The sequence below is a fragment of the Diadema antillarum genome, unplaced genomic scaffold (assembly GCF_040938485.1).
Source record: "Diadema antillarum isolate AM-2024a unplaced genomic scaffold, OU_Dant_1.0 scf00000027, whole genome shotgun sequence".
Taxonomy (NCBI): Eukaryota; Metazoa; Echinodermata; class Echinoidea; order Diadematoida; family Diadematidae; genus Diadema; species Diadema antillarum.
In genome coordinates this window covers 2,273,524-2,298,427 of record NW_027270916.1, presented here as the reverse complement: position 1 = coordinate 2,298,427, position 24,904 = coordinate 2,273,524, and the positions used below count along the sequence as shown (strand labels likewise).

Sequence of the window (24,904 nt, the reverse complement as noted above, 5' to 3'; positions counted from 1 at the left end):
TTTGGCACAAAAATCTCACGGGATTACATAGTAGCCCCTACTAAAAGAGAAAGTCTGTTTGGGCAGCTTTACCAGCAATCTTGATCTCAAATTACGGTATCTGCAGGGTGCTCGTAGCGAACACTGGTTTTGGCGCACACGTACGCGTAAGCTCATGTCATCAATAAGTCATTATGGCGAAATGTGTGTACATGTAAAATCGTACGTGGGGACTGGAGGAAAGATTATATCGCACTGCACAGATGCGTACTCCAACCTCTTTTGGGTACATGTACTGACATATTCGCGTCACCCGTGCGCTGACACAGGGTAAATAATAATCACAGCGACAAGCAAAATGGCGTTGAAGGCGTTGGTTGGCAAACGTAAGTTTCCGTATATATCCTTATACTTCAAGCCATTTATATCATCATGTGTGGACATGAGGAGCTGAGTGTTAGCCGTTTTCTTTGGTGTATTTTGATGTAGTCGTAATGCAGCAAAACACAGTTATATGCCCTAAAGCCTCATGTACAGTACACGGCACGGTTTGTGCATCCTCACATAGCAAATGTACGATGTACGGTACAGTATGTATTCCTGTGTGGCACTGTGCTATATCTTCTGTGTGGTGTGTAGGGCCTGGAGCACTGCACAGCGGATGATGATGCACCTCCTCCATTCACGCCTCCCCCGAAATACTTCCACGGAAATTTAGAGACGGTTGATCTTTCAGTAACTAGGAAGGGTGGTTATATTTTACATTTTAGCAACTAGGATATGGAGAGACAAATTCTAAAGTAAAGACTCGTGTCTTATAGACATCCTAGACTATATCGTACCAAATCTTTATTAGCACTCGCCTGCGGCCTGACGTTGAGGTTGTTGTGCATAAAATTGTTCAGATTCGATAATAACAAGTTAGGTGCGAGAGAACCTCTCTGCTGCTGGATATGGTAGATGACTAGTTGAATACATTCAATTATTAAATTAAAACAAACTCGGCAAATTGCATGATCTTGTTTCTATGTAGGCCTAGGCCTATGGGAAAGAAAAGTTCGTGGTTAACAGTTGCAGTCGGTCTCTTGCATTTTTATGAATATTGCTGCATGCTGCCACTGTTGTCCAATCAATAATGGATCAAGGGCTGTTTCACATCCAATCAATAACTAACGGGCTCGTGGTTGGCTAAAATGGAAACCATCTGTGGCCTAAATGCAGTCAGTGCACAGTGTTTGGCTACACATAGAGTGGGCTTGAAAGATTTTATTTTATTATTATTATTATTATTATTATTATTATTATTATCATTATCATTATTTCATTTCATTTCATTTTATTTCCACAATTTGCACAACTGGTAAAAAAAGAAGAATGAACAATACAGGACAACATGTCAATCATATGCAATACAGAGTGTGGAGGAAGAAGCAAAGGCCATTGACCTGTCAAGGCTTCTCCTAGTAAAAAGTAACAATTATGACACAATACAAAAAAAAGAACAAAACAAAACATCAAAACAAGACAAAACGAAAACTACTGATATATACATGTATTAGCATAAAGGGGATTATTGCAGGAAGGCATTACTGCATGTATATGATTTTATAATATATTCTATCAACATATTTGTTATATTCTGTATATTTAATTTCATTATTATTTTCAACTTCATTATTTATTTGATTTTTTGCAAATAGCGTGGAATGTGAATGTGACCCATTGCCAAGTTGAAACATAGATATCAAATTTGGAATATGTAGTATTCAGTTTTTCACGGCACTGGACATTGAAACTGACCAGCAGTTCTTGCCAGTGTATAATAAATATTGGAAAGAGTACAAAGTTTACTAGTAGTAAAGTGTACAGTATACACCTGTATGGCCCTTGAACAATGACATTCACAATTTGTTCTGCAGAGTGACGTTCTTTGTGTTTAAACAACTGCCAGCATGGCATTTTAATAAGATTCTTGTCTTCGAATGAAATGTAAAAGGCTGCGATGATATCAGCATCAGCTGTGTTTATCCTGGCTATGGTATAAAAAAGCATGTGTTGGCAAATGAAATATTGTAAACATCCCACTTTATGTCACATTTTGTTTCTTACTGTTTTCTAAATTTTCCTTTCTGATCATGTGTATTTGAAATATTGATGAAGATGATAGCATTTAGAATACCATGTTTTAGGCCTGCCTTGTATGTACCAGGTACTTTAAAAACCTCTAGAGGTGTTACATAGGAATCGGTTACACTGTCTGCTAGAACTCATTACCAATATCAGCATAACACACTTGACACCAAAGAGATGTACACTGTAGCAGCAATTACATATTATACAGCTGAACTAATATGGAAACCCTTCAGGACTTGTATGACATTCAAGTGCAAATGTTCTAAATGGTCTGAAGTAGTGCCACACTGATCTCTAGCCTTTGGAATAGTGCCACAAAATCAGTATGTCTTAAAATGTTGTGTCTTATCAATGGCAACGTGAGATGACACTCTATGCTCACCATCATGCCAATTTTTTTTTCTTCCTAGGCCTATGGCCAAGGAGGAACACTTTTGTGAAATTATGCTTTTATTGCACACGGTGTCTCAATGTTTTTCACCAGTGTTTGTACTCTCTAAGTTACCCTTGCTCTAATAAAATTTTCAATAAACAGTTTCAGAAATTGTTGGCCTGAGCAAGAAGCCCAGCATCACAAAGTAATCATGCTTACATACTTAAGAATTTGTATGTAAATGTATGAAGCAAGAATTAAAAAAGTAGACATGATATTGAAAAGCCACATAGGTCTTCACAATGACTTGTTACCTCCGCCAAGGGAGGAGGTTATGTTTTCATTAGCATTGGTTTGTTGTGCAAAATAACTCAAAAAGTATTGCACGCCAGATTCAGATGAAACCTGCAGGAAAGGTTGAGAATGACACAAGGAAAAGATGAATAAATTTTGGTAGTGATCGGGAACTTTTTTATGAAGGATTTTTTTATATTTTGGCAGGTAGGGTCAATGAACTTATAGGAGTTCAAGCTGCGCATTTTGGAGGTTTTTATATGCACACTAAAGTGTGTACTCTGGTTTCTGCTAGGGTAAGTTGTGCCACGCAGGTGAGGGTGTATGACATGACAAAGGCTTCTTTACTGTATAAAAGCACAGTATTTTCGCGGCATGAAATTTTTGCAAATTGGAGCCGACAGCCTTTTTTGCTTCGTGACATTTTCGTGAGTTGCCTCTTACATTCAATACGTATAGTGTAGACAAGAACTTTCTCTTGCATTTTGATTCTGTGAATCTTGGCTCCCGTGAAATTCACAAAATTAAAATGCACGAGAACATTCATCGTTTTACAGTATTGGGAAATTGGGCAATTTTTCTGCATGCATACCTATTGATTGAAATCTCTGATCTCTATGGAAGAGCAAGATCATCGGAAAGTAGCTGCTTGGCAGAGGTCTGTGCTCTCAAAGTGCTTTTCTAGTTTTAATATCTATGTTGAACTACATGTATAGGGTTGTTGCACTCATATGATCAGAATGTACATGTAAGTAAATGTGTATTCTTTTCAACCAAATTAACAAAAGCCATTTATGCAGCACTTTAATAGTAAATGAATAAATTACCCCTGTCTGCTTGGTTGTTTCAACTGCTCTTCCATTTCGAAGATTACCAGAATCCATGTTTTGTGGTTCAGTGGTCGTTGCAGACCCTGAAGTGGCTAATTCCTGTGAACTTGACCTGATTCTTATGTAAGTTAGCCAGCCCACTCAGACATAACAATGTGCCTCAGTCCCATAGAATGGTCATGGTGACACAATGGGGATTCAGTGGATTAGGTAATTTCTAGCTCTCTTTGAACCTATTCTTTTACATTGATTCATGCAGGTATTATGACTGATGTCATCACTCCACTGAAGAAGCGAAAATGCCAAAATGTAAGTTGTTGTTCCCTAAAGGTTTAGATAATAGGCCCTACAGTTTCTGTACATGTATATGAAACTGAAAATTGTCTCTGGTGAGATATTCCACTTTCTGTCAATGCATCATTTATAAAGCTGATCTATAGTGTGAAAGTGGCACTAAATTGTATGTACAAATACCTTCTTATTGACTGCTGCAATTGCAACAATCTGGCAATATACCATCATTGGAGATTACACAAAAGTGACAGGTGAAATCCATTGCTCCTTATCTCATGTATAAAGCAATATCTACTAGTATTAAAGGAGGGTTTGATCTTGCTAAACCAGACATAGCATATGCATGATCAGCATCTCCTTTAAAAACAACAACAATAACGACATGTTTGGAATAAGGTAGTAAATTATAACTCAGAAATCAAAGCTGATATTCGGTAACTAATGTCTTTGATAGAAAAAAAAAATGTGGAAAGAAAAGGGATTACAGAAGTTGCAACTAACTTCTGGTGGCAGTAAGTGCCATTATGAAATTGTTTGTTGATTTCAAAATAATTGTTGTGATCATTTTGACAATTTTTGTGTCACATGGAAACTGCAAACCATAGATCCCCACACATCTCAATTACATGTATACCCCCATCACAATTGAAAAGGGATTTTTATTCTTATCTGTGTTGAAGAATCAACTCCTGTCCTTGATTGTGTTTAGAAATACTCTTATCCGCCAAATACCCCATTTTAATGCCCCATTTTTAAGTGCCCTGAAGAGCAATTAAAAAAAACATGTTGAAATTAACTAAGCATGGTGGGAAATTGGAATTGCACATTAATGAAAATTTGTTCCCATGGGTGACATTTGCATACCATTACCAAGAAAAATGCCGTGCATGCCATGTTTAGTGATTTACTAACACTAAAATGGTCATCATAATTTATTTTATGTCCTATTTGCTCCAAGAGTCAGAAATCACCCTCTGTCTCTTCATACTCGTCTTGCAAATGTTTCCATTTAGTATCCTTTCTATGGATTGTAAGTGTACCAATACCCTGAGTATCATGTTTACTTTATTTGAAGAATATACTTGAGACATGACATCTGCAAAATATTATGATTTTTTTGTCACTTCAATCTCTTTATATTTTGGTTTAAATGTGAATTTTACAGAGTATATACCAAAATGAAAATGACTTGAAGTAGATTAGTTGATCATCCAATTCTTTCATTCAAATGATCGTGCTATCAATATTTTTCTCCAAATATGTCTTGAATGATAGTGATGCGCAATGTGTGTGTGCAATCAGCTGACAGATCGACATGGAATCTTTATATTATTCATAAAAATGTACATGCCTATAGCTAGAACAGAGCAGGGGCCCGTTGCATAAAACTCCAACCGGATTTTTTTCCGGTTGAAATCACAAAATTCCGGTTGGAAGCTCCCAACCAGAGTTTTTATGCAACGGATTTTACGTTCTTAGGTTAGCAACCTTAAAAAATTCAGGTTGGGCAAATCCCAACCTGAATTTTTTAAGGTTGCTAAAAAAGTTTTATGCAACAGGACCCAGAACTTAAACGCATGAAGAGCAAGTGCCAAATTGTTATAGAGATATGATCTGATTTATCGAAATATGTATACTTTCAGGAGCTGTCACAGGTGAATTATAGCTGGTTTTTGTGTATTCTAGCTGTACACAAATTTCATTTCCAGGGGAATTGGTACATTTTAAGCCTCAGACACCATTATCTCAAAAGTAATTGATGCAGCACTCATCAACCATGTGTGCAATGATAGTGACAGGGTTAAAGCAATCCATCCCTTTATTATTAATCCAAATCTTGAAAGATACTCGTCTTGGACCAACTCAGCATGCGGATGATCTCTGCCTGTATCCGCATGCATGATCTTGCAGATGAGGGAATCACAAGTAAGTGAAACATTCTTGGCTTTGAAAGAGTGATGGGATTGTCGATGCATTTTGGTATGCTGGAATTCTTGACAAATACTCCTAGTTTGATTTTATGTGTTTTTGTTTGTCTGTTTGTTTGTTTTTGTTTGTTTAACTTAGCTGCAGCTCAAGATAATCATGCAGTACTTTTCTCAAATTCATCCAAAAAAACAAAAAACAAAAAAAAAAGTGGCATGCGTTGCCTTCGGATGTTCCAAAACCAACTCAGAAACAAAGAGTATTGATATGAAACCGATGTGTTGAATAAATTCGCTCATTACTACTGGTCACATGAATGATTATTATGTCTTCCTGAAGACTTCAATATCTCTTCATGTTTGACAATAGCATCAGCTGAGAGCCAGAAGGGCGTTGTTGCATTCTAAAATTTGAGCATTTATAAATAAAGACGAAACAATCAGTTTTCATGCAATAAAAAGTTTTGTATCTCATCAAAAGTGGGTAGATATATGACTGAGCATTGTTCCAAATATCTGGTAAAATAGGGCTCTTGAGGTTCTTATTTTTAATATTAACACCAAAAATGAAAATATTCTAAAATTCACATCATGATGTTGTAGAGGCGATCTAGTTGTATAATAGGATACCAATGTACTGAGTAACTCAGTACCCCTCAAAATTGTGATAACGCCCTTGTGTTTTCAGCTGACAATAGAAGAATTTCCCTGATTTGGGAATATCCCCCCGCTAATTGAGATACAAGTATAAACATGCAAGCATCTCCCTGAACTCTTTGGAATCTCCCTGATTTTGATGATCAATGTGCTGATCTGCTGATATTTAAGAAAGCAAGTGTATTTATGTACTGGGAGGCCGGAAAACATGGATGTATCCTTGTTGCTAGGATACAGGACAACAAATGAGCTGGCCAAGAGCTTTGCTAGTCAAACAGAACAGGGGATGGAATGTCAATTAGGATTTGTGTGCACTAGTGTTAAGTGATTGTCATGTATAAGGTGATGTTAATTTAGCCCCTATTTGAATTACTGTGTCCCATTAAAAATGTGTTTTGTTATCTGGTCGCATACATATTTAATATCTATCTACTCTCGGTCTGAAGTGCATAAATGTACATGTGCAGTGTTGTTGACTTTATAGACTGTACAGTCTGCAATGATATATTGGTATGGCAATCATGCATTTAGAATAGTATGTGTGACAATAATTTGGTAAAAGTGGGGAGGAAAAAGGGAGGGGGAAGAGATTTAAGTCAGTACAGAGCAGATTGTGCCTGATAGTTTTCAGATGTGGAATATTATGAGGGGTTCATTGTTTGTTTGTTTTTTTGTTTTGTTTTGTTTTTTTTTTTGGGGGGGGGTGCACGAATGAGTGGCAGAGAGGAAATTGTATGGATATCTGCATTGATCGGCTGCCAGAATGAATTGTGTTGATACACAAGCCGCATATTGATGTTAACTGCAATTCAATTTCAATACTCTCTCACTGCCACCCTCTTTGGAACTAATCTGTTTGCTGGAGGCCTTCCAAGATTGTTTGATTGTGACCAGAGGCTTCTTTCATGACATGAATTTAAAGTGTGTATCAAGTGAAAGTTACATTTTTATTGACAATGGTGACAGGCATGCCACAGAATTTGTGTTTTCTCTCTCGCTTTCACTCTCTGTTTGTCTGTCTCTCTGTCTCTTTCTCCCTATCTGTTCACTGCTTTCTTTTTATGCCTCCACCACAAAGTTTCGCCAGAGACAGCATTTTTTTTTGAGTTGCCACCTATTCGTCTGTCTGTCCATCTGTCTGTTCATCCGTCCGTATTTGATTTAGTGGATGACATAACTGAATAACCATTTGAAGTATCCAATTTTGTGGCTTAATGACGATTTGAAGTATCTGAATGAAACTTGGCAAATGTATGAGTAGATGAAGCTGTGCCTATCAGCTTTTGGGCACATGCTCAAGGTCAAAGGTCATAGGTCAAGGTCAAATGTGAAATTTCACTATTTTCCACATATCAGTGCAATGCCTGAATGTGTTTTCATGAAACTTACAATGTAAATACATTTATTAATGAATATCTGTTGTTGTATGCTGACAAAATGTGATACTTGTGACAGAACAGCCGTGAATGGATTATTGCAAATTTATGTAGATTATTATTAAAAAAGAACCAATAGCAACAAAAATGGAAATTTAAGATGTGCCCAGTTGCACGTAGTAAGATGCTCCAAAATGGGGCTGCATCAACATTCCAGACACTCGACCATGACTGATCACTGATTTTCTCTGACTGTCATCTTTATACCTCTAGACAGTGATGCCTGTTTTAAAGTTGCCTGCTGAGCCATGATCACTGTGGTGAAGTGAACCCTTGATTAGGAAAGATTTCTTGACGAGAAACAAGTGCCAGGAGGACCTTATTTTCTAATTAGGGTGTCTGCTTTCTTCATTTTTTTAAATTTGGTCAGTTGTTGAGGATATCAACAAGAAGCGGGAGCCCCTGAAAGGAATGGAAGCTCTGTACATCATCCAGCCAAATGACAAGGTCAGTGGTGGTGGTCGCCAAATAGACCATTTCTGTAATGCATTCACAATTTTGTGCATGCTTTGTTCACAATTTTGTGTTAGCAAACCACAAAGCTTGCCAGAGGATTGCCCTGCCTAGCGACAACTGATGAATGCTAATTGCTACTAAGTGAATTCCAGCCTGAGAAACTTAATTGGAGGGAGCAGGTGATTAATATGGTTCATTACTAGGGTGTGTGGGAAAAGAGACATCATCAATTTTGATACATTACAGAAATGGTCTATTAACAAGAAGGATAGAACAAGTAGGTATTGCAGGGATATGTACTTTGTAAGTTTAAATGTATTCAGACTTTATGCACAGCTTTGTGATGAATATCATGTACACTGTATGCAGGGCTCGACACTAACGGTGGCCCGGTGGCCCGGGGCCACCAAAAATGAAAGTCGGGCCACCAAATTTCAAAAAAGGGCAAATTTGGTGGGCCGCCTCGGGCCACCAAAATTTTTTGAAAAGTATGTCAATAAATTCGTAACTTTTTGCGCCGGAAATTAGCAGTTAAATTTGTTCAAAGGATGGATGAAAAGGACTGAATGAATGCCTGAGAGTGAGTGTTGCAAGTTTGTTGAAGTTTATTTATGAGTAGATATGTCCAACTTCTAATTCTTACTATCACAAATCTTAAATATTTGACTCATTTTAAAAAAAAAAGGACTTTTAATGTTTTTTATTGTTTTTTTTCCGGGACACCAAATTTTTCTCTTGGGCCACCAAAAATTTGAAATTTAGGATTTTGGTGGCCCCATCGGGCCACCAAACAAAAAAGTTAGTGTCGAGCCATGCTGTATGGCAGGCTTGCTGAGGGCTTCCGCCACAGTGCTACAAGGCCCATGTACTTGCCTGCTAGCCTGTTTTTTCCAGAGCATCTGAAACTCACTGTTGGGACAGTAAAATGAGTGGCACTAAATACATTTATGAGGCTCTGACCTGAATATCTATTCAAACATTAGGGAGAAGTATTGTATGTGATGCCCTGCTTACATGCAAACAGCCAGGATTCTGAGTATGAATATGTGCCCGCTAGGGACCCGGTCAATTTGATACCATGTACTTTGTTTCCCATTACCAGGATGGTGACTGGCAAAAAGTCCCCAAACCAACCACAAATTTTAATTTGTTTGTAAATTATACTGTGTCTGTGTTACTTCAGTACATCAGTCACTGAATTTGTGTCAAGTTAACAGCCAGATCACCGATTCTTTTTAGTACGGTACAGGGTATGAAAGCATTTAACATATGACAGTTTAAGCCGCATAAAACCAAGAGTGTAAGTGAAACGTAATACACAAATACCACATACGCAAAATTTGGCCAAAGGGAAGAAATCAGCAGTAGAGTTAGAGCCTTAAGATTCTGCATCTGTGGCAACGCAACTTTCACTGCATAAAATCCACAACAACTACATGTAGGTGTGGTACCCCAATGATACATGCTGTCAGTTGTAGAATAGGTAATGCAGTGCCAGTGTGCATTCAAATGTCATTCCACCCTTGGTAAACTTTGTGCAAAATGTACATGCATTTGTACATAAATCCTGTGCTTTCACTTTCACGAAGAAATCTGCACCTAACTTTCTGCTATAAATCAGAAGTGTGACTTCATTGACTTCATCTGCACTTGCATTTTCAAGTATGTATCAGATGTGTGACTTTATTGACTTGATCTGGAAAAAAAAAAGGTCAATCTGATTTAAGGTCAGTATCAAGAATTTCATGTATGACTGCATGGGAAATACCCATGTGGAGCATCTATATTATCAATGATAAATATTTGTTCCTCTTCACAGAATGTGACGCAGCTGATGACAGACTTCCGAGACATCAACATGCTCCAGTACAAGTGTGCTCATGTCTTCTTCACTGAGAGTAAGAGCTGGTAGTAGTAGTAGTTGTAGTAGTACTGTAGTAATAGTAGAAGTAGAAGTAGTAGTAGTAATAGTAGTAGTAGTAGTAGTCGTAGTAGTAGTAGTTGTAGTAGTAGTAGTACTGTAGTAGTAGTAGAAGTAGTAGTAGTAGCAGTAGTAGTAGTAGTAGAAGTAGTAGTAATAGTAGTAGTAGTAGAAGTAGTAGTAATAGTAGTAATAGTAGTAGTAGTAGTAGTAGTAGTAGTAGTATTGTAACTTTTATAACAACTACAATCACCACCATGATCATCAATATCATTGTGATTATCAGTGGATGTAGTGCTGTTTTATGCCTCGACTCCACAAGTTGAAAGCCAAATTAATCCAGCAAACTGGCAATGCAATATACCCTGTACACTGTTTTAAATCTCTGTTATCTTGTATGTTTCTGTTTGCTCAATGAACAGCCTGCAAAGCGGACCTGTTTGGGAAATTGTGTAAGAGCCCTGCGGCTCGTTACCTGAAGACACTCAAGGAAATCAACATTGCGTTTCTGCCCTACGAGTCACAGGTAATAAACAAGCTGCATTGTGTGTGATGTCATCTCATAAGTTCTGTACCCAATGCTTAATAAAACTTAGGGCTTTAGGATATTATCAATTTCATTGAGTACAAGTATTGTTACTCGTGTCAGGCACTGTATTGAATAATGTGAAAGGGTCACATGATGTAATTGCATATCACAGTGACGGGAGATTCTCCGTTCTTCTGACATTTGATTGATTGGTACGAAACTCAAAGCTAGAAACCAGAAGACACAACATGTGTCAAGGAGTCACAGTGCAAATCCACACTTTATGATGCCAGAGTGCTGGTGTGTTCTGTTTGTAAAGGGGAAAGAAAGGTCCTTGAAGGTAAAACAAAGTTTTCACATGGCTGCATAGAATGTTGACTTTTTGCCTGAATTGGAGACATAAGAAATGTGTGAAATAATGCTTTACAGGGGACTCCTGTTATAACAAAGTCCTGACGACCGGCAGTTTTCTTTCATTATATCGAAACTTCCTTATAACTGCGCAAATAAACAATAAAAAACATATAGCGGATAATGTTGTGACCTGAATTTTTATTTTGTTGTAACCGGAATTTCGTTGTAACTCATATAACTTATATATAACAGGAGTGCACCGTAATAATACAATTTCAGGTGGGTAACGAAAATGTGAAATATCACCCAACATGGTACACTGAAAGTACTGAAATTTCAGAGCTTACCCAGTCGTGTTTGCTACGTGATGTTTTGTAGTTGAATCGTTTCATAGCAGTATCCATCATGTGAGAGTGACTTGCATGCAGCTGACAATCTGCATGCGATTCAATACTACAACTAGGGTATGATTGGATCGTCACATACTAGTCACGTTCAACATACCCACTACTGAATGGGGAGGATGCTTCTGGAATAATAGTTGTGTCCCATGATTGAAAGCATTTTACCAGTACTGGTCTCAAAATGTTCCAAAACAACTCATTATCCTGGCAAATAGTATTACACAGACAGGTTTCTAGTCTCTTCTTCTTTCTTGCAAGCAAACTGCCAATGGTGAGATATCAATTTTGGAAGATAAAATGCTTTAGCTTTGAATACAGCTCCAAGGAGAAGCAGTCTCTTTGTGGAAGGTTGCCAAAACTCTCTCTCTCTCTCTGTGCCCCCTTCACTCTACTCTTGTTTGTTACCAAGGAAACGAGCTGGCATCATTAATGTTTGGTGGATTTTTCCTCTTTGCGTGTTCTCCTCCAGGTGTTCTCACTAGATTCCCCCGACAGCTTCAACATCTTCTACAGCCCAAGCCGTGCAGCCACCCGCGGTGCCATGATAGAGCGCATGGCAGAGCAGATTGCCACTCTTTGTGCCACCCTGGGCGAATACCCGGCTATCCGCTACAGAAGGTATGACAAACTTTTCTATTGCTTCCATTTGAACACAAATACTGTGTAGCTGTGGTCACACCACCCGAAACTGCACGTAGATTACTTCTCGATGACAGCCAAAAGTTTGAGCACTCGATCACACTACAGACAAAACTTCATGTAGTTTCAGTGATACAAAAGTACATGTTTTAATCTCTTACAGGAAATAATCTGTGTGTTGCTTTTTGTTTTTGTTTTTGGTTTTTTTGGTCTTTTCTTTCGTAAGAAGAATCACAAAGTGGTTGCATGAGCAAAGCAATTACCAGCTCTCTTCTACAGGTCTACATTTTTTGGTGCTTACAAATATATGCTTCTGATATATCATCATTTGTCATAATACATTTGTGTTACGACATTTTGTTATTTGTAATCTTGTCCGGACTGTAATCACTGATTCAGATTGTAGTGGCAAACTTCATTGAAGTTGTTTATCTTATTGTATTAATATCATTGTATAATATTGTCATTATCATATTGTCTCTTATTATGGTTTAATATTACCGCCGCCAAGAAAGGAGGATGTTAAGTGATCGTCAGCGTTGGTTTGTCTGTTTGCAAAATAACTCAAAAAGTCGTGTACGGATTAAAATGAAACCTGCATAAAAAGTTGATATTGACACAGCACCTCATTCAATTTGATAGTGACCCGGGAATTTTTATGGATTTTTGAAGAATTTTTCATCTTTTGACACATAAGGTCAACTGACTTGGGGTTCAAGCTGTGCATAGTGGAGGTTTCCATACACGCACTGAAGTGTGCGCTCTACTCGGGCAAGGCGCCGTGCAATGATGTAAACAAAAGGCTACTATTTTGGGAAATTGCATGCGTGTAAGGGTGGAAATGAGTTGCTGGCTTGGCGGAGGTCTGTGCTCTCCGAGTGCGTTTCTAGTCGAGTGTAATTGAGGAGTAGTGTTCAAAATAATATATCATTCTGAATTAATGCAACATCCACTTTTTCTGTCTCTTACCATTCTGGTTATGGTCAGTGAGTTTGACCGTAATCTAGAGATTGCCCACACCATACAGAGCAAGCTGGATGCCTACAAGGCCGACGACCCAAGCATGGGAGAGGGGCCGGAGAAGCGGCGATCACAGCTCCTGGTCATCGACAGGGGCTTTGACCCCGTTTCCCCACTCCTCCACGACTTGTACTACCAGGCTATGGCCTATGACCTGCTGCCAATTGAGAATGATGTCTACAGGTAAAAATAATTGATAGGATGCAGAGCAGTAATCTTTATTATTTTGATCAAACATCGTTCATGACTGAGAACAGTTTTTTTGAGTAGCCTAGCCTAGACTGGGACTGGTTAGGGTGGGATTTCACGGAGTACGCGAACGATTTGCGAAGGACGCGAATTGCAAAATCCAGCATTCGTATTTTAGTCTGCAAAAGATCGCCAAACGAACGTGAGGGTTCGGAAGCGTCGTCAATTGTTCGCGAATGTCGTTTTTACTTCGGCGAGAATTTCAAAAAAGTTTGAAATTTTTAGAGAACCTTTTCCGCACACTTGGTCGTGATTTGCTCGTGAATGGTTCTCGAAAGTGTCTTTAAAGCCTCATCATATGCGCAAGACCTTCGCAAGACACGCGCGATGTTCGCAAAATGTTCGTGAAACCCCAAACAGACTCCGAAACTTTGGAGAATGTCTCGCGTATCCCTCGCGTATGTTACGCGAAATCTGCGAAGTTTCTCCGATCATTTTACAATGTAATCGCAAACTGTTCGCGTACCTTTTGAGACATTCTCGCGAACGTTTAGCGCACGTTTTGGGGATGAATGACCTATATGCTTTCTACAAATAAAAATCGTAGCATATATCTAAACATCAAACAATTATTCACAACTATAGTAACAAAAAAAAATTAAAGACTATCAAAGAGAAAGAAATGTTTGATATACAAACAAAAAAAGATTGCAGAATACACTTAAAATTAATGTAAAGTATGTAAAATTTCATTTGAACTATAGAGATTATGTGTGGGAGGAACTGCTCAAAAATCAAATGCTTTACTAGTGGAGATAGGTCCTAGGGAAAAAATGTAGGCAAGCACACGATAGAGAAATGAGAGAAAAAGAAAGGAGAAATAGAGCAAAGAAAAAAAAAATCAACTGAAGACAGCTTCCGCCTCTCCTTGGGTACATTTTCTCCCATGATTATTGAAAATTTTTCGTTGTTCGCATTTCTGTCGCGTGTTCTTCGTGTACGTAACATGCTGTACTTTAGCAATTATAGACACGACATTCGCACATACGTCGTGGAAACTTCGCACAAATTGCGCAAGAATAGTTTTCGGCTTCATTGTCGGAACACATTCGGAGAAAAACTTTTCCGAATGTTGGATTTTGTCATTTGCGTCGTTCGCAAATCGTTCGCGTGCTCCGTGAAATCCCACCCTTAAGGTGTTGCAGGAGTAACTTGCTAGTATCGTGAATAGAAATTTATTAATAGAGTTTATGCTTTCATGGCAATTTACACTAAAGGGAGATTAATTTTTGAATGGTATATTTGAATGAATGAATAAATGGTAAGGCACATAACTGTGCGTGTTGTACAGCTCAAGTGTTTAACAGGATGATGATGTCACAGCTGGAATATGAGTGAAGATGTTCTGGGGATTTTTTTTTTTTTTTTTATTAGATGGAGCTGAACAGGGTGTAGAAAAAAAAAATAAGAAAAAATGCTTAAAAGTATATGATGCATATTTTTGTGAAGTATTTAGTGATTTAGTTGTGTACAAACCAAAAGGCATCGATAGAGGTCAACATACTTTTGGATTTCAGGGACCTTTCAAGCTTGAAGCTGTGAAAAGTAATATTTCTTTTTCTATTCTTCTCTTACTAAGCAGTATAAAAAGCTGATGGTTTTGTTGGACCTTTGTTCAGTCATATGACATTGCATCCTCATCTCCGTCCCCTTCCCTCACTATGTACAGGTATGAGCAGCAGGGTGGCAGTGCTCCAGACTGTGAGGTTCTGCTGGATGAGAATGACGAGATGTGGGTGCAGCTGCGCCATCAGCACATCGCCGTGGTGTCACAGTGAGTAAATCCAAGGGTGTGGTTGGTGTTCATCATACATGTAGTGGCACAATAGGTATTCATGATTTCCTTGGTACTCATACATGTTCATGATTTCCTTGGTACTTATACATATTCATGATTTTCTTAGTACTTATAAATGGTAATGATTTCTTTGGTACCATACATATTCATGATTCTTTTGTACTTATACATATTCATTATTTCTGTAATACTGTCTCATATTCATTAGTTTCACAAAGTGAAGTGAGATAGCTCAGGTGTGATGTGTGTGCCAGTGGTTTAGATAGGCTGGCACATAACCTGATATTTCCAGAGCATTGTCTGCTAATTTGTGTGGTTAGATTTGATAATGTAAAGGGAACCTTACTGTGAGTGCTAGTCCTTGGTAAGATATTTTCAAGATGAGAATTGTATGTGTACTTCCTATCCTTCATTTCAACAGATGTGAAATGCACACTGCCTTCTACTGACCTCTGCAGGAGACATAACACATCTATTAGTAGCTTGTACAAGATAATATTGTAATGTTCCAATATCTGTTTAAAAAATTTCAAATTCTCTAATATGAAGACTCATTGTAGAACATGTGATGATGGACTGTTTTTCTGCATCCTTTATTAGGACTGTGACCCAACAGTTCAAGGAGTTTGCTCAAGGAAAGAAGATGGGATCAGGTGGTGAAAAGGTATAACAGAATGTATGTTATTGCTTGAACTGGCTATGACAGTATTTTTTGTGTGTTGTACATTTGAAGAAGTTGGTTGTATATGTGTAAAAGTACAATAATCACCTCAGTCCTGTCAAACTGGCCAAATTTACCTAAATTGTTCAGATGAAAAGACAACATATTGTCATTGTGTTGTGTGAGGGGTTTGGATTGTAATGGCACCGGTCACAGATGTATTTTACTGTTCTGCGTTTATAAGGATACCTTCTATAAAGCCTGAATGTCAATTTCACGTAAGCATGCATTTCAAAGGTTAATGAGATAAACTGCTTTTTGAATGTCAGTCAGGAACATGTTCTGGCATTCATGAGTGAATGTCATCTCCAACAAGTTTTGCAGAAGTATCTGAAACTAGAAGTATCTGAAACTAGAAGTATCTGAAACCTCAGGACAGAAGACACTTTTATGTGATTTAGACAGTAGTGAATGTATGTGTTGTACATTTTGTCACATGCTGAGTTTAGATATTCACATTTAATTCTCTCCTCGTTTTGCAGACAAGCGTTCGCGATCTGACTCTGATGATCAAAAAGATGCCCCAGTACCAGAAAGAATTAAGAAAAGTAAGTTTTGTCATTTTATATGGTTGTACATAAATACTAAAGGAGTGGAAATGGTGAATAAGTGGTATGTTCATACCATCTTATGGCAGAACACCATCCAGCTGATGATAGTCTCATATTAGTCAATTAGTTGGTAATTATTATGAATATAAATTCATCCATGTGTGTGTCTGGGTATGTGATGTTTGACTTACTACAAGTGAAGGAATATCTAATAAGTGATGTTTCATACAATCTTGTTGCAGTATACCACCCAAGATACTAGTAATGAACAAATGATGAATAAGTGTTCTACACAGTCATACAAATACACCCAACAAGTTACACCCAATTTGCACCCAAATAACACCCAACATTGTATGCAAGTTACTAGTAGTGAACAAATGTTGAAAACTAGTAAATGTTGTTCAATACAATCTTACAAATACACCCAAGTTACATCCAAATTTGCACCCAATTTACTAGTAGTGAACAATGTTGACAAAGTGATGTTCTATACAATTATACAATATTACAAATACACGGATGTCACACGCAAGCTAAACACAAGGTACTAGTTGTGAACAAATGTTGACTATTACTGATTGAAGTTCGATACAATCTTACGAATACAACCAGGTTACGCCCAAATTACTGGTTGTATACAAATGTTGAATAAGTGATGTTCTATACGATTCTGCGGCAGTACACCACCCAGCTGAAACTGGCGGAGGAATGCATGAACCAGTACAAGAACAACGTGGACAAGCTGGTCAGAGTGGAACAGGACCTGGCCATGGGAATGGACTATGAGGGTGAGAAAGTCAAGGACCACATGCGCAACATCGTCCCCATCCTCCTCGATGCCAAGATCTCCGCCTACGACAAGCTACGCGTCATCCTCCTCTACATCATCAGCAAGAATGGTAGGTGGTAGGCCGGGATGATTACCATTCGGCGCTTGAATTCCACCTCTTAAGGTGTTTGATGTTGTTGTTTTGATGATTGTTTTCATATTCTTTTTTTACGCCTCCACTCAAAGGGTGCCTGAGGCATTATGGTTTTTTTCTTTTTCAGAATCTGTGGGTGGTTTATAAAACCTTTCGCAACCAAACACCAAGATACCTCAACAATTGTATCAAGTTGTATATTCCTCTTAGAAGGAATCTATGTTCTAGTACTGACCCCGTTCATCTTTCCTGTCCCTGAACTCATAGTTAACCCGGGGATCATGCTTCTACCCCAACAGCAACAAAGGAATGAAACGAACTGCCCACTTTCATCAGATCTACAAGTTCAGTGCACACTTTTCAGAAAATAATGAAGACATATCCATTTCCTCAGTTCTTGGAGAAAGTAATTAAAGAAATCAATGCATTTGAACAGGTTCTCACCGAATGTTGGTTTCATTCAAGAAATATCTCTTAATTGCATGGACATGTCCTGTAAGTCGTTCCTTTCCCACTTTTAGTAGCCTCTCCCACCACGCTGTTTTCTCTATTTTTTTTCACTCCTTCTTTCTCTGCCCAAAAGACGGGAAATTGGGCATTACGGAGGAGAACTTGAACAAGCTGATCCAGCATGCAGTCATTCCAGACACGGACAGACCCATTGTCAACAACATGGCCCAGCTCGGTGTGCAGATCATCCACAATGTGAGTCCTGGATTTCATTTCATAAAAGACTACTGTAAAAGTGGAAATTTTCGCGGTGTTGAAATTTTTGCGCATTTCGCGCAATCAGAAACTAGCGCGAAAATAAAAGCACATGAGTATTTTTGCTTGCCACATGTTCCTGTGCGTGATGTCTTGATTCCGTGGAATTAAAAACACGCGAAACTCTTCTTACCCGGCCAAGCGCGAAAAATTAGTCGCGCGAAAATATCCGCTTTTACAGTACATGAAATTACATTTTCCCTTTTGAGTGGTGCCCAGAAGGAGGTTCAAAGGTTTGCTCTGTTGCTAAACTTCTGCATTCACAGCATGTCTCACTCTATGTTGATGTACTTCTTGCCCAGTTACTAACAATTCTTCTCTGAGTTTGTTACTGTTGTTGATTTTTACATGTATATGTGTGTTTCTTTTACATTTCATCTGAAATCAATAATTTCATGATTAAAAGGGTTGTCATGTAGTAATTATTTATCATCATTTTCATAACTGATGTTTAACTATTACCACTTCTATTGCTACGACAGTTCTTTCATTAATTTTGCCACATGTTTGTGTTGTGTACATATTTTTTAATGTATGCATTTTTTTAATTTTTTTTGTGATCATCTACCTATTTGACCTTTATAAAGTGAAAGATGCAAATTATAGACCAGGAACAGGAAACAAGAAGAGTAACAATTAGGAGATGAAAGATTTAAGAAGGAAGTATCTGGGATACCATGCAGTTCAAATTTCACAGAAGCAGATCATCGTTTGAAAAAAGAAAAGAAAAAGACTTTACTCTTGCCTTCAGCTATTAAAGTATCCTAGTCCTAGTTAAAGGCATTATTTACCATTTGCAGATGAAACAAAAACCCAGCTTTAGTTCTTAAAAATAGTCCTGATATATGAATTAGTTATAGAAACAACCAATGTAAAAATGTTAATTAGTCAAATCAATGCTAAATATTGCTAAATATACAACATGTGAACAGTAATTATAATAAAATTGCTTCTAAAAGAAACCATCTACAGTTATGGCTTATTGAGAAAAATAGTGATATCCAATTATATTTCAGGCTTTATTGTGAAATTTACATATGGTAGGATGTTTTGTAATCCAACTGACATAGACATATGCATCAAATGTGATTACTCTAACATTTTCTAGATCCTGCTCCTATTGGTAAACAGTACCTTTAAGACAGTGATGGTTTCAGATTTTAAATGTTTGTTCATAACCCTTGTCCCCAAACAGCAAAGGGCTCGCAAGTCCAAGCCCATGCAGCGGAAGGAGCGCATCACGGAGCAGACCTACCGGATGTCACGATGGACTCCAGTCATCAAGGATATCATGGAGGTATGTACAGTCTCACGTCATCTGCTCTACTACTGTACCTGCTATTACAGTCAATACTGCCCTACTTTGGCTAAAGGAAGCAAGTGACATACCATCCAAATTTGAGTTATTGATGTTTTCATAATCCACATAATGACCTCTTCTTCCAGGCCAAATTTCATGCAGAAACACTCATCCTACGAAGAGATATGTTAATTAAGATATCATAACAGTCCACTGACGTCAGTGTAACTGACAGACACATTTTGCTCTTTTACGAGAAATGTCACTTTTGTCACTTGCTTCCTTTTGCCAAAGTAGGGCAGAATAGTGTATTTATAAAGATTTGTGATTGGTTGAATTGGAACCATATGACATTCATTGACTTCGTGACTGAGTAACTAGCCCTTCCCAGGGCACTCAAGATTGTATACTACTCATTCGATGTTTCACAAAGGTTTTCTTTCTCAAAACTCTGCAAGTTGACTACTTCTTGCAAAATCAACCCGTTGAAGACGGACTGATTTTGCTACAAGACGCATTTCCCATAGAACACCTGCCTGAGTATACTCCGGACTCATCCTCAACGGGTTAACAATATGCTGAAACATTGCTTCCTGTCCCACAAATGCAAAGTATGTTAGTCCAGAGGGGAAAAATCCGAATGTCATTGCCTTTAAAAAGAGATGATACTTATTTCTCCTACCATCCTGGTAGTTCTAAAGTGCAAATGTGATTGCTCACAAAATTCTTTTGCAAGTCCCAAATTACAGAACATCATACTGATGAAATGTAAAGTCATGTGAAACGGAACACGTTCATAGAATCAACCCACCAAAGTCAAGTCAGTGAAAGCAGACTTCATGGGCAGATGGTCTTTACAGGCAGCTTCATTGCAGTGTAAACTGTTCTGGCTGTGAAACAAATTTAGAGGTCTTTCTTGGCAGGTGATCTCTGTAGACAGGTGCTTTTAGATCATATAGTGACCATTCAGCAATCTTTAAACTGGATTATTCTACCACTTGCAGATAAAAACAGAAAAGGCAACATTATTTAGATATAGTTAAATTGCCATCCGCATGTTTGCGCCTGTGTTGAAAAAAAAAAAGTAGATTGGATGCAGAAAAGTTTCTCTTGATATCTTTGATGAATATTATCTTGACTAGAAGCAAAACATGGTGGGTAGTGAACCCATGGATATAATTCTGTGTTTCTGTTCCAAGCCTTCAGATTTGCATTATTTTGTCATATAGATTTCTGAGGACCTTCACATTGGGTTCTCCTGTGTTGTGATTAAAGATATCCAGAGATTACATAAGGGCTATTGTTACATTGAGGTTACAACTATTTATGCCTTTAGCTGAACTTTTGCTTTGAAGTAGAATTGACCTCATAAGTCATTGGTTTAAAGTCTTAAGCAAAAGTGTCAATTTATATGATCATTGTCATCTGTATCAGCCAAATGTGTGCGTGTAAATTTAACATATGTGACGCTTGGATTCTTGTCGAACATTGACCTTACAGATTTTCATCTTTTATGAGGCCGCCATTGATATTAAAGTTAACAATAGTCTGAAGTTTTCTACCAGAATCACATTCTGCATTGATCCCACATGTTCCCATTCTACTTTCTGTTTGATGTTTGAAGGATGCCATCGCCAATAAGCTGAGTGACAGGGATTATCCATTCCTGTCAGGCAGGAACAACACTGGGAGCATGGGAAGCTCTGGGCCCAAGAGGTGAGCAATACGTATTTCATTGTATTTTGACTTTTTTTTTTAATTGTTTTTTTTTTCGATGGAAATCATCGGCGCGCTATTCCAATCATAGACAACATGAAATTAATTTATTTCAATCAGTAAAAGTAAAAATAATGATACATTTATGAATTTTGGTCAGAAACAGAATTCAAATCTGATATGTATTCTTATTTGTGCTACACTGCTTTTCACTTTGTTGGTTGAAATCTGGTTTGTGCCACAGTGCCTTTGAAATTAGTTGGTTGAAGTCTGGTTTGTAGCATTCACTGTCCCTCGATATCTGTGTTCTCTGAAACCCCAATATGTTTTGTCCATCTTCACCATGTCAGTGCTCGCTATGGCAACTGGCACAAGGACCGCGGCCCACTGGACTACAAGACCGGGCCCCGCCTCATTGTCTTCATCGTGGGAGGAGTTTCGTACTCTGAGATGCGGTGTGCATACGAGGTGTCCAAGGACCCTCAGTTCAACAAGTGGGAAGTCTACATTGGTGAGTCAGAAAGGGCCTAACTGTGTGCGTGTGTGTGGGGGGGGGGGGGGGGGGATGGGAGGGGGTCAGAAGGGGAGGGACATGAGGGGCATGGAATTTCGGATGGCAAAAGGCTCAAGGAAAAGGCTCAAGTTTTGAGAGGGAAATATCTCTCTGGAGTCTCAAAATATCTGTGTAATGGATTAAAAAATGTGTCATTTTATTGTCTCAACCACTGAATGTGGAGGCTGAACAAAGGTAACCATAGGGCACCCATCAGTTCTGCTTGCAAGCTTTTGTGTGACGGATGACTTGCCAATCATTACTCGATTTGCATCTTAATTTTGGATAAATCAATCTATCATTGATACCTTCATCTACTTCTGTATTTCTTATTCTTACAACAGGTATTTTCTGATTTACATATGTATGTATGTGGATATGTATGTATGTGTGTATCTATGTATGTATGTATAGTTTGTGTAATTTTATTGTAAAGGACTTTTTGGACATTTGCATTTGCTCAACTCTGTTTGTACTTTTGCTAATTTTTACCATTCTGTGACAGATATGTGTAGAGAAAACAACAGAGGAACTCTTGGTTTTTATCTGCAGAAATTTGCCCTACCCACAAAGGACACACAGGGAAAAACTTTTTTTTCAGGAAATTGCTTGCAAATGTATGTTTTTAACCCGTTGAGGACAGTTTAGTTTTGCTACAACACGCATTTCCCATAGACGCTTGCCCGAGCATGCTCGGGACTCGTCCTCAACAGGTTGATAGTCAGCCCTCCGATGAAAGAAGTTGGCATGGAACCATTGATTTAATGCACTGCTTAATATTCATTTCCCCAGGTTCCACTCATATTCTGACGCCGGAGGGATTCCTGAGTGATCTGCGGGAGCTCAGCAGCAACTGATTGCCCACCTACCACTCACAGCAGCTAACGGTCAAAGACTGACCAGCCCTAACGGTCACAGACTGACCAGCCCAGAGTAGGAGGGAGTTGGTCATTCCGAGAGGTTTTGCTGCCCAGCGTGCAGCAGCAGTGTTCAATATTCCTGATTTATTGATTTTGAAATATATCTATTTAGTAACAATGGAAAAAAAAGTCATTCCCTGATGCATATGGGGTAACCATTACTCTTGTTTGTAAAATCTTGAGCATTAATGTCAAGAGAGAAAAAAAAAGAAAAAACATGTTAAGCATATGTATCATCATAATGACAGTTAACATTAGATTAGATGCAGACTGAGGTAATGCGTTTGACATTGTGATAGAATTGCCAACCTGAAGTTTAGTGCTCGACAATATCAACTCTACATACTAGTGCTGGGGTGAAAGTGAGGTGGTAGTTATTTAACGTGATATGATGTACTACGATTTCTGTCAGTGATGGATTTCGATCAATTCTGTTTCTCTTGTGCTCAGTTCTTAAAGTAAGTAAGTGTACCACTAATACACAAGACTATTTTTCGCATTGAAACGAGGTTTCGATTCCTTCACACAATGGACATTGATTGAGACATTGTTATGTATATATTCGTACTTGGTACCCGTGCAAGTGTATAGATATTTTGATATCTCGATGCCAAGCATACTCACTGTTGATTTCCCACCTGATCTTGCAAAGCCAGCTAGAGAGCGGTGCATCTCTCAAACTCACAATGGTGGTTAAATCTCTTACCTCTATCTGTTTCTCTCTTTTTCTCTATCTATGTATGTATGTATCTATCTATCTATCGATCTATCTATCTATCTATCTATCTATCTATTTATCTATCTATCTATCTATCTATCTATCTATGTATCTATCTGTCTTTCTTTCTGTCTTTCTATCTATCTATCTATCTATCTATCGATCTATGTATCTATCTGTCTGTCTATCTGTCTATCTTTCTTTCTGTCTATCTATCTGTCTATCTGTCTGTCTGTCTGTCTGTCTGTCTTCCTCTCTGTCGCCCACTCTTTCTGTTATTGTTTTGTTGAGATAAGTTTGGAGCTTGCCAGAAAAATATTTGCCCATACGATTTATATGAATATTAGAAAGATTTTGTGAAGGTTGTGTTTTTCCTTGCCTAAACAAGAACTGCCTACAGTTTGTTCATATGTGCCACAAGTTCTGTATTCGTGTTCAGGAGAAATCCGAGTAGAGCATTCAAAAGCTAATGAAACGGTAGAGATGGGAGAATTGTCAAGTAGTGGCAAGAAAAACAACAAAAAATACACATAAAATGAAAGAGTTTAAACATGAATTCAAAATTCTACCTAGATGACTAGAAAAAAAAGGACTGTTATCGCTTTGTTTGCCATTTTGTGTAACCAAAGAAACAGACAAAAACAGGCCAAATATGAGTTCATGAAAGCTATGTGTGTTCATGCATCATCAATGGCCGTGTTCATCATCATGATACACATTTCACTTAAGCCCTCGGCACTATTGCCACTGGCACACACAAAGTAAAAAGTACTTTGCCACAAATGCTGATGTATGAAATGACAATGCATACAAATCCAACTCAGCTGGATAGCATGATGTCATAGACAGTGCCACTTTTCAATATCTCCTGCTTCTCTTTCTCTCTCTCTCTCTCTTTCTCTGAATGTCTGTATAAGTCAATCAACTTTACATCGTTAACAATTAATTCTTGGATTGTTCTCCCATTTCCATGGCAACTGTTCTGTGTGGCATCTCACGCCAGAGAGCTAGGTTAAAACTAGTCTCCCAGTTTCAGACCCACTATAGATGACGATTTCAATCAGTGAGAATGGATTTTACATGTATAGTATTTATTTCAAGACTGTTAAAATGAACATTTCTCTTCACAATCTTTTTTCGCATTGAGCAGTTGGGTCAACCTATTACTTTCCTTTTAAAAAAGGATGTTTCAATCTCTTAGCAGCAGACCTTTCAAATTCCTTACTTTCAACAGTAATTGCAGACTATTGTACATAAAATACCTGTTTATCTATACAGTGAGTGTGATAAATTCGCGTGTGTGTGTGTGCTTGTGTGAGTATACATGTTGAATTACATCAAAAGTTAGAAACATGATGTAGAGAAGTTTATAGAGTTGAGAACAACTGTGTGATGAATGAAGAGATACTAAGTATATTTCAGGGTATAGAACAAGTATAGGAC

At 38.0% G+C, this 24,904-nt stretch overlaps 1 protein-coding gene across 1 annotated transcript; it reads left to right on the top strand.

Annotated features, from left to right (window-relative positions):
* The first annotated feature begins 315 nt into the window (after positions 1-315).
* On the top strand, positions 316-23,523 carry LOC139734936 (syntaxin-binding protein 1-like). Its single transcript, XM_071645715.1, has 17 exons — positions 316-365; positions 3,869-3,918; positions 5,748-5,829; positions 8,292-8,368; positions 10,197-10,275; positions 10,721-10,824; positions 12,055-12,203; positions 13,212-13,427; positions 15,163-15,267; positions 15,892-15,955; positions 16,495-16,560; positions 17,246-17,465; positions 18,073-18,194; positions 19,450-19,551; positions 21,179-21,270; positions 21,621-21,781; positions 22,616-23,523. Exons 1-17 carry the CDS (start codon positions 338-340, stop codon positions 22,678-22,680), a joined length of 1,782 nt encoding a protein of 593 aa, XP_071501816.1. The 5' UTR covers positions 316-337; the 3' UTR covers positions 22,681-23,523.
* Positions 23,524-24,904: the final 1,381 nt, after the last annotated feature.